The sequence below is a fragment of the Notolepis coatsorum genome (assembly GCF_963971535.1).
Source record: "Notolepis coatsorum genome assembly, chromosome: 9".
Lineage (NCBI taxonomy): Eukaryota > Metazoa > Chordata > Actinopteri > Aulopiformes > Paralepididae > Notolepis > Notolepis coatsorum.
This window is the reverse complement of record NC_140173.1, coordinates 11583490-11593946: the sequence shown is the minus strand read 5'-3', so window position 1 is coordinate 11593946 and position 10457 is coordinate 11583490. Positions and strand designations below refer to the sequence as shown.

At 49.8% G+C, this 10457-nt stretch overlaps 2 protein-coding genes across 2 annotated transcripts; both read left to right on the top strand.

Moving 5' to 3' along the window:
• Positions 1 to 2023: 2023 nt before the first annotated feature.
• LOC311234316 (uncharacterized protein) lies at positions 2024 to 6575 on the top strand. The gene is made up of 2 exons (XM_084321455.1): positions 2024 to 2213; positions 4624 to 6575. The coding sequence occupies exons 1-2, from the start codon at positions 2030 to 2032 to the stop codon at positions 5565 to 5567; spliced, it is 1128 nt and encodes a 375-aa protein (XP_084177581.1). The 5' UTR covers positions 2024 to 2029; the 3' UTR covers positions 5568 to 6575.
• A 1264-nt stretch (positions 6576 to 7839) lies between these two features.
• On the top strand, positions 7840 to 9917 carry LOC311234140 (uncharacterized protein; the record flags this gene model as incomplete). The annotated part of the gene is made up of 2 exons (XM_084321256.1): positions 7840 to 8017; positions 8889 to 9917. The coding sequence occupies 2 exons, from the start codon at positions 7840 to 7842 to the stop codon at positions 9833 to 9835; spliced, it is 1125 nt and encodes a 374-aa protein (XP_084177382.1). The 3' UTR covers positions 9836 to 9917.
• Positions 9918 to 10457: the final 540 nt, after the last annotated feature.

Sequence of the window (10457 nt, the reverse complement as noted above, 5' to 3'; positions counted from 1 at the left end):
TGCAGATTCTGCCTAGTTCCGAGCTGAGGGTTTTTTCAACCTGTAACTTGTTCTTGTCAGAGACCAGCAGGGCTGAGTCGTCCGCAAACAGGAACAAGTTGCAGTCACAAGCTGACGACATGTCATTTGCATAAATTAGGAACAGTAGCGGTCCTAGTATGCTTCCTTGTGGAACACCACAGCTCACTGTGAGGGGGGGGGATAGGGTACCGTTTACCTCCACCATCTGTTCCCTCCCCTCAAGGTAGGATTGCATCCAGCTCACTGATAGACTATCAAAACCAATTGCTTTTAGCTTGTCAATCAGAATGGAGTGATTGACCGTGTCAAAGGCCTTTTGTAGGTCCAGCATGACCATGCCGCAGTATTTGCCTGCGTCCACCTCTTGTTTGATGTGGTCATTCAAATAGAGAAGGCATGTGTCAGTGGAGTGGGATGTTCTGAAGCCAGATTGGAATTCGTAGATTAGATTTTTTTCCGCTAGGTACTTTTCGACCTGTTCGTAGACTATTTTTTCCATGACTTTCGAGATGGAGGTGAGAATAGAAACAGGGCGGTAGTTGCCTGGGTCTAATTTGCTGCCCTTTTTGTGCAGAGGGGTCACCCTCGCAATTTTGAAGTCCTTGGGGACGTGTCCCTGTTTTATGGAGAGGTTTATTATGTGTGTGATGATTGGTGTGATGGCGGCTGCTGAGTCTCTGAGGAATTTGGAGGGGATGTTGTCATGGCCAGTGGCCTTGTTAGGTTGGAGGGCGCTCAGTTTATTGAGTACCTCATCTGTTGTTACCGTTTCCAGCTTGAAGTCGTCCTTGCGGACCCCTAGGTTTTTGTAGAAAGCTACTATGTGTTCTACCCCATAAAGCCCTGAGTGGGAGGGTAGTTTGTTTACCAGTGTTGTGGCTATGTTTGTGAAGAAAATGTTTAAGTAATTGGCTACATCCAGCTTGTCTGTGATGAGCGTGTTGTCAGTTTTTATGTTTATGTTTGAGAATCTGGTTTTAAGTTTTTTACTGCATCCTAGTTGATTATTGAGTAATTTCCAAAGTTCACGTGGTTTGTTTTTGTTTTCCTCAGTTTTGTCATTGATGAAATTCTTTTTTGCAGTTTTGATCATGGAGTTTACGTCGTTTCTTAGTCTGTTTCTTTCTAGTTTGAGTTCAGTCACGTGGGCTTGGAGTTCACTGCTCGTGCTTTTAGTAAGCTTTGACTGACTTTTACGAAACTCAGAGCATTTTTTGTCTCTGGTTTTCATAGCGGCCAGTATTTCGGAGTGCATCCACGGCTCAGCGCGATTTTTTACCCTGGTGGTTCTTAGGGGGGCCATGTCGTTTAGTATTGCTGAGAATTTGGTTTTGAAACCAAGCCATGTTTCGTCAACCAGTGTACCATTGAGTTCATCTGACCAGTCCAGACTCTCCAGTTCAAGGTTGAAGGCCTCGCTGAAGGCTGAAGGTTGAAGGCTTCTCTTGAACCTTGAATCTTATTGGGCAGATTGAGGAAGGAACTAGTTGGAGCCCTACCCTGTGATTAGTTTGCTGAGGAAGTCACTTCTGTGCAGAATCATGTTGTGAGACGTGTTTATATCTGTCAGGGGGTGAAAGAACCAAGTACTTTTACTCAAGTTAAATGAACTTTCAAAGTACACGCGTGCCTATTTCAGGGGGATGTAATCGGCCAGTATAACTGGACCAACAACCACATGACGTGGGTATATAATTAACAAGCAATTAGGCAAAGTGGGCAGTGGAAATCCCAGGCTGGGTGACAGCACCCGACCAATATTTACATTTAGTTGGCAAGCATCAAAACAAGGAAATGGCACGATGACATGTTCAGAAAGTTGAGTCAAAGTCACCTTTATTCACTTACAACAAGAGTCCAGTAGGTGGCGGTAATGCTGCACGGCGTGGTGCAAACACCGGAAGAACGTGAGAGAAGATGCACCCGGAAGCGCCGTCGATGTGTTTACCTTCCGGGAGCTTAACCTGTTGTCGGCCTCTTGTCAAAACACAACAACAAACGGCCCAAAATGTCTAAAACACAGCTATTGAAAGCATTTGTCAACGACCGACTGGCAGCGGCTGCTGTGGAGATACTGGGTGTGTTTGAGAACACGATAGCAGAGTATGAAGACGAGGCGTTCCGCTCCCTGCAGGAGATCCAACGTCAAAGAAGACTTCTGGATCATCTGGCTCTGAAACCGCAACAAGCAGGTTTGTCAAGTTACACACATTCAACTATATGATACAAACTGAGACCTGACAGCAGCAACAACATTCAGTTATATGATGCCAGTAGATGTCTGAAATTAATTATGTCCGAAATGCAAACAAGATATACAAACTGTGACCTGACAGCAGCAACAACATTCAGTTAGATATTTTTCAGAAATACACAATAATAATAATAATAATAATAATAATAATGCATTCTATTTATAAGGCGCCTTTCAAGGCACTCAAGGTCGCCGTACAACAATTTAAAAACAGTTAAATTCACAATCACAACTATTAAAATATAAAAAATATAAAATCAGACAAAATAAAATCAGACATACGCCTGCCTAAACAGGTGGGTTTTGAGGTGGGTTTTAAATGGGATGATGGAGTCAATGTTCCTGATGTCGGGGGGGAGGGAATTCCAGAGGCGGAGCAGCTGAAGGCTCTTGACCCCATGGTGGACAGACGGGCTGGGGGGACGGTCAGGTTGATGGAGGAGGCAGACCTGAGGGACCGGGTGGGAATGTTGATGTGAAGGAGGTCGGACAGGTATGGAGGGGCGAGGTTGTGGATGGCCTTGAATGTATGGAGGAGGATCTTGTAGTCTATGCAGTGTTTAATGGGAAGCCAGTGTAGTTGGCGTAGGACGGGGGTGATGTGACTGATGACAGGGGTTCTGGTGATTATGCGGGCAGCAGCGTTCTGGACCAGTTGGAGTTTATGGAGGAGTTTGTGGGGGAGACCAAAGAGAAGGGAGTTGCAGTAATCTAAGCGGGAAGTGACGAGGGAGTGGACCAGGATTGCGGCGCTGTTGGGAGTGAGTGAAGGGCGGAGGCGGTTGATGTTGCGAAGGTGGAAGTAGGCGGACCGGATGGTGTTATTGATGTGGGAATGGAATGAAAGGGTGCTGTCGAGGACGACACCCAGACTCTTGACCTGGGGGGAAGGGGAAACCAAGGAGTTGTCTATGGTGAGGGTGAAACTGGGGTGCTTGGTGAGTGTGGACTTGGAGCCAATGAGGACTACCTCTGTTTTGTCACTGTTTAATTTGAGGAAATTTGAAGTGAACCAGGATTTGATTTCCTGTAAACAGGCACAGAGGGAAGAGGGAGGGAGGGTGGAAGTGGGTTTGGAGGAAACATAGAGCTGGGTGTCGTCCGCGTAACAGTGGAAATTGATGCTGTATTTACGGAGAATCCGACCGAGTGGGAGGAGGTAGATGATGAAGAGGATAGGGCCAAGGACAGAGCCCTGGGGAACACCGGAGGAGAGGGGGGATGGATGGATGTGAATGATTTTAGCTGAATGAACTGAGTACGGCCAGAGAGATATGAGTGGAACCAGTCTAGGGATGTGTGGGAGATTCCAATGGAGGCTAGTCGGTTAAGGAGGGTGGAGTGAGATATGGTGTCAAATGCGGCGCTTAGATCGAGGAGGATGAGGATGGATAATAGTCCGGAGTCAGCTGCCATCAGTAGGTCATTCGTGATTTTGAGGAGGGCTGTTTCTGTGCTGTGACGGGGGCGAAAACCAGATTGGAACTGTTCATAGAGGTTATTGTTGGAGAGGTGAGCATGAATCTGAGAAGCCACTACTTTTTCCAGGATTTTTGAGAGAAATGGTAGGTTGGAGATGGGGCGGAGGTTATTGAAAATGTTGGGGTCTAAACCAGGTTTCTTTAGAATCGGTGTTACAGCAGCGGATTTGAGGGATGACAGAACCAGAGGTGAGGGAGGAATGGATGATTGCAGTTATAAGGGGCAGGAGAGAGGGGGGGGGGCTATGACCAGGGAGGAGGGCAGGGGGTCAAGTTGGCAGGTGGATGGCTTGGATTTCCGGATGAGTTTTGATATATCGGCAGCAGAGGGGAGATGGAAGCAGGAGAGAGGTGCAGAGAGGGAGGGTGTGGAGCTAGGGGAGATGGAAGCAGGAGAGAGGTGCAGAGAGGGAGGGTGTGGAGCTAGGGGAGATGGAAGCAGGAGAGAGGTGCAGAGAGGGAGGGTGTGGAGCTAGGGGAGATGGAAGCAGGAGAGAGGTGCAGAGAGGGGGGGTGTGGAGCTAGGGGAGATGGACAACTGGACATGAGAGAGGTCAGTTCAAGTCAAGTCAAGAGTTTTATTTGTCACGGCATACGGATATACAATGAAATGCGGGTGGTCTTGCCCGCAACGATGTGCAATTGGTACAACATATAACATATAATAGAATCCAATACAAAAAATGTGTGCAATAAAATTGTGGTTGCTGCAGTTGCTGGTGGATATTGGCTATTTTTAAATTAATGCTCATTGGGTTATTGAGACTGTATCGCCCCAATAACCAATTGTTAACCTACTAAAGCAGTTGTATTGGAGTGAACTTTAACTGTGAATAATGCGTTCTCCTCTCTGTCCCTCTCGCACAGACATCTCGCTGTTCCCTGTCTGTGAAGAGAAGAGCCGCCCTGAGCGACAACAATGTGAGCAGGATTGGATCCCCAGTCTGGGCCAGGCGGCACCTGAGCCTCCACACATTAAAGAGGAACAGCAGGACCTCTGGACGGGTCAGGGGGGAGGACGACTCAAAGAGCAGGAGGAGGAGGCCGACATCATGCAGTTCGTGTTGCCCTCCTCTCCCGTCGCTAACAGTGACTGTGATCAGGACCCCACTCCACCTTTGCAACCTCGATTTCAAAGGAGTGAAACTGTGACGGAGATGCAGAGCGGAGGCTCCCAGGTCGGTATCGCATCAAACGCACTGGAATCCAAGGAAACGCGAATAGCAAACAGGCAGAGGTCTGGACCCGTGCAGTCGACGCATCTAAAACCCACCAGCTTTTCCTGCAAAGTGTGCGGGAAGACCTTCCAGTACCAGGGATTTCTACTGAAACACCTTCGCCAAGCCCACGCGGAGGACGAGGAGACGGTGTGCGGGGACGGCCTCGAGTCCCCCGAGAGTCTCACGCCGGGCCACCTGGACGCTCACAACGAGGACAAACACACGTGTCACGTCTGCGGCATGTGTTTCGCCAAAAAACACATCCTGACGGCGCACATGACCTGCCACCGGGAGGCGAAGCTCCACCGCTGCCACGTCTGCGGGAGGGAGTGCGGCCGCAAGGGCGACCTGAAGATCCACATGCGGATCCACACGGGCGAGAAGCCCTACCGCTGCTCGTACTGCAGCAAGAGCTTCACCCACAGTGGCCACCTGAAGAAGCACATACGCAGTCACACGGGCGAGAGACTGTACCGCTGCCAGCTCTGCGACAAAGGGTTCACCCAGACCTCGCGGCTGGTGCGCCACATGGCGTCGCACTCTGACTGTCCCCGCCCCAATCAGCAGTTGAATATGTCGTTGGTGAATTGACATCGTCGTTGACATTCTTATATAATATATGCCGCCTTATATTCAGTTCAGTCTGTGTGATGCTGTTGTGTGTGTCCGCCCCCCGGAAAACTAAGAATAGCCTACAGATATTCTGCGCTAAATAGCTACGCGTTTCTCTTGGTACCTTGTGTGGAATACAAGAGGATATGTTGTTACCCTATCTACGGTTTCTGTGTGCACTGGGGAACAGTTAGCCATCAGAGATACACCAATGCCGATACTGGCATTGGGTATCGGTCCGATACCAGGCTAAAACAGGTCTGATACCAGGCTAAAACAGATCTGATACCAGGCTAAAACAGGTCTGATACCAGGCTAAAACAGGCCTGATACCAGGCTAAAACAGGCCTGATACCAGGCTAAAACAGATGTGATACCAGGCTAAAACAGATGTGATACCAGGCTAAAACAGATGTGATACCAGGCTAAAACAGATGTGATACCAGGCTAAAGCAGGTCTGATACCAGGCTAAAACAGATCTGATACCAGGCTAAAACAGATCTGATACCAGGCTAAAACAGATCTGATACCAGGCTAAAACAGATCTGATACCAGGCTAAAACAGATCTGATACCAGGCTAAAATAGATCTGATACCAGGCTAAATCAGGTCTGATACCAGGTCAAAACAGGTATGTATGGGAGAATTTCCCTAATACTCAAATCTGATACCAAGAGACATGTAACAGGCCAGAAATCAAAACAAAAAGTGACTTGATTTCCTGCATGTTCTACATTTTAGATCATGTCACAGAAGCATGTTAAATCTCTAATGTAGAAAATGTATAAGCCTATCTCAATACTTTTTGTCCAATGTCCCCAAACATATGGTTTAAATTGATTTAGTTCAGTCAAAAAAAATTAACAAGATGAACAGAGCTTGACATGATCTTGAGAGGCTTGCTCTTGTCTGCTAGTAGACCGGACACCTGCAATAGGGATGTGGATTAAAATGGACTTGGTGTGTGTGTGTGTGTGTGTGTGTGTGTGTGTATGTGTGTGTGTGGGGGGGCGGGGGTGGGTGGTGGGGCAGTACATTGGTAGAAGGATACTGTAGCGCATTATAACTGTATAGTAATCTATTATAAATGCTGCTACCGTGTTTCCATTTGATCTGCTTTCCATTGTGATTGGTGCATTTCTCTCTGCTCGTTCAGAAACACCATTTACCACCAGTCCTCCAAATGAAATAATAAAAGAACTCCCTGGAGCTACAGTTTGTAGTGACGATGGCTGTGCTTTATTGTTATGTATCATCACTGCAGATTGTCTATATCAATTAAGAAATTCTACACACGGCAGTCTGTAATCCTCTACATACTTTATTTATTTTATGTTACTGTTGTGTAGACCTTTCCCATGTAGTAACAAGTAAATTCAGATTTATATCATGATGAACAAGGGTTTTCTTTTTTTTTATCCACTTTTTCTCCCCATTTTCTATTTTTCTCCCATCCCAATTTTGTGTATCCAATTCTTCCCTCCCCTGTCTTGAACGTTGCTAGACTATGCCTCCCACTGGTCGGCTGTAGTGAGGATAGAAGCCTTGCATCACGTGTCCCCTCCGGTACACGAGGAGGCAGCCTGTCGCATCTTTTCACCGCAGCAGCTCGAACTCTCAGTGGCGAGGAGTAACGCGTGAGAGGCTCACCGCTGCCCCCGATACTTCCTGTTTCCGCCGCACCGGCGTCACCCAACCGACCTGTAGGAGTCGCTGTCCACAACGTCCAATCCCCACCCACCGGCTTTCCCACCATCTAACACTGCCAATTGTGTTAGTATGACGGCCGGCCAAGCCGGTAGCAACGCAGAGAGCTGGGCTCGATACCAGCATCTCCTGCGTTAGTGGTGAGCGCCTTGCCCACTGCGCCACTCAGCCGCCCAACAAGGGTTTTCTTAAGTGTCCATTCACTAATAATTTATCCATGGAACTGTAAACTCAAACTTCAAATCTCTCGGTTACAGATGTGTAAAACGTATAGGAATGACTTGTGTATGTGTCATGTATTTGCCCATGGAGGGAGCACATGTAAAGCGCATTGTGACCTGCAGGTGGCAGCAAACAACAATACAATACAGAAATGTCTCTGCTACAGCGGAAGGCCCGCCTACGTGGCTCTGTGATTGGCGAAAAAAGGGAAACCACCACAGAAGAAGATCCACGGTTTTTGTGTTTACTTCCGTAGCTTGTCAAGCTAACAGGAGGCCTGGACACGACAGTCACATCAAACACCTTTGACTGTTTATTAAAATGTCTAAATCGCAAATACTCAGAGTGTTTGTGAACGAGAGGTTGACGGCGGCCGCTGATGAGATATTCCGGGTGTTCGAGAGGACGATAGTGAAGTATGAGGAGGAGGTGTGCAGCTCTCAGCAGGAGATAGAACGTCAGAGGAGGCTGTTGGATGTTCTTCTGCAACAGAGAGCAGGTGTGTGGCTATAGCTGCTATATATATATATAATATATAGTGTAGCTGCTATATAACCAACTTCTACTAAACTAGTAGGACACTAAACTAATATTCGTCTCAAGGTAAAGACTTAAAAATTACTTAGTTTGTCATTACAGTTGTAAATTGCCATAATTATTCACTCGATCATTTGTGGAAGGGCCATTGTTGTTATAATCCCAGTACTTTGCATAATATGGCGTCATCTGTGTCATGACTGCGTTGGCAGGTGACTCGCCGTGCGAAATGAGGGGTTCCCCTGATTGATGTCACCTGCCGCCAGGTCACTTATTTCGGCATGGCAGGTCACCTGCAAAATGCAGCTACGTCACAGTCTCACAGATAATATATGCAGACAGTACTGGGATTGTAAACATTGCCCTTTCCACACGATTGAGTGAATATTGCAATTTGGCACTGTAATGATGACAAACTACTTAGTACTTTTGAAGTCTTTCCCCCGAGTCTCGCCTCTATGGTGGTGGTTATTTGTTTTCTGGCCTATGATATTTCCCAACCTCATACTAAGCGGTTGAGTATTGATTGTGTAGGTTGGGCACACCAGCAATTAATTTCCTATATGAATTATGAATCCCAATGTGGCGGACTGACCCTTCTTCTATATAGTTTGTTTGTGAGTCACACGTTTTTCCAGGAATCTATGCTTTTCGTAGTAAAAGTCGTTATCTATTAAATGTATGACCTGACAATTTACAAGCAATGTTCACATTGAAGCCTTGTTTGGATTGTGTGTGTGTGTGTGTGTGTGTGTGTGTGTGTGTGTGTGTGTGTGCTCCCCCTCCAATCACAGATGCTCACGCCTGCTCATGTCTTCCCCCTCCTCTCCTAGGAGCCACACAGCTGTCCGTCTTCGAGACCCTCCCTGACCAACAGTACGGTGGAAAGGACTGGAGCCACGGAGACCTCGGCCTGGAGGAGCCAGCGCTGCCGCAGATCAAGGAGGAGCAGCAGGAGCTCAGGACCAGTCGGGAGGAGGAGGAGGAGGGGCAGCAGCTCCCAGAGTTTAAGGACCCCAACATCATCCGGTTCACACTGCCGCCGCTGTCGTCTCCCTGGGTGAACGACGACCACGACGCGTCTCTCTCGTCTCTACAACCCCGGGGTCAGCAGACTAGAGACCGCCTGGAGGACGGCGGCGAGAACGGAGGACCCCTGTCGTGTTTAAATAGCCCTCCTCAACCAAAGAACGCGCAGACGGCGAAAAGACAGCGGTCCCACGTCCCCCCCCCCCGGACGGCCACGGAACTGTCCCACGTGAACTCGGTTCAGAAGCCCAACCACTGCTGCCACCTGTGTGAGAAGTCCTTCTCCTACATGCAGCACCTGTTGAACCACGTGCAGCGGGTCCACTCCAAGGACACGGAGATCCACTGCGGCGTGTGCGGACAGGGCATGGAGTCGAGCGCCGACCTCGACGTCCACCTGAAGACCCACGTCAACGCCCGGGTCTGCCACGTCTGCGGCAAACACTGCATCAGCAACAGCGCCATGACAGAGCACATGGCGAGCCACACGGGCGTGAAGCCCCACCGCTGCCACGTCTGCGGGAAGGAGTGCAGCCGCAAGGGCGACATGAAGATCCACATGAGGATCCACACGGGCGAGAAGCCCTTCAGCTGCCCCTTCTGCAGCAAGGGCTTCACCCACAGCGGGCACCTGAAGAAGCACCTGCGGAGCCACACGGGCGAGCGGCCGTACCAGTGTGAGGTGTGTGGCAGGGGCTTCACCCAGAGCATCCACCTGAAGCACCACCTGAAGACGCACGCTCGCACGTGACCCACCACGCCAGGGGGCTTCACCCAGAGGGGCTTCACCCAGAGCATCCACCTGAAGACGCACGCTCGAACGTGACCCACCACGCCAGGGGGCTTCACCCAGAGCATCCACCTGAAGCACCACCTGAAGACGCACGCTCGAACGTGACCCACCACGCCAGGGGCTTCACCCAGAGGGGCTTCACCCAGAGGGGCTTCACCCAGAGCGTCCACCTGAAGCACCACCTGAAGACGCACGCTCGAACGTGACCCACCACGCCAGGGGCTTCACCCAGAGGGGCTTCACCCAGAGGGGCTTCACCCAGAGCGTACACCTGAAGCACCACCTGAAGACGCACGCTCCAACGTGACCCACCACGCCATGGGCTGCTTCACCCAGAGGGGCTTCACCCAGAGCATCCACCTGACGCTCGAACGTGACCCGCCACGCCAGGGGCTTCACCAGAGGGGCTTCACCCAGAGCGTACACCTGAAGCCTCACGCTCCAACGTGACCCACCGCGCCAGGGGGCTTCACCCAGAGCGTACACCTGAAGCCTCACGCTCCAACGTGACCCACCGCGCCAGGGGGCTTCACCCAGAGCACACACCTGAAGCCGCAAACACACCAGTCGCGCGCGAAGG

Bases quoted from the DNA above. Each gene is read 5' to 3' on its own strand.
- LOC311234316 (XM_084321455.1), top strand. From the start codon at position 2,030: ATGTCTAAAACACAGCTATTGAAAGCATTTGTCAACGACCGACTGGCA. The intron at 2,214-4,623 runs GTTTGTCAAGTT...CCTCTCGCACAG, and splicing joins TCTGAAACCGCAACAAGCAG to ACATCTCGCTGTTCCCTGTC.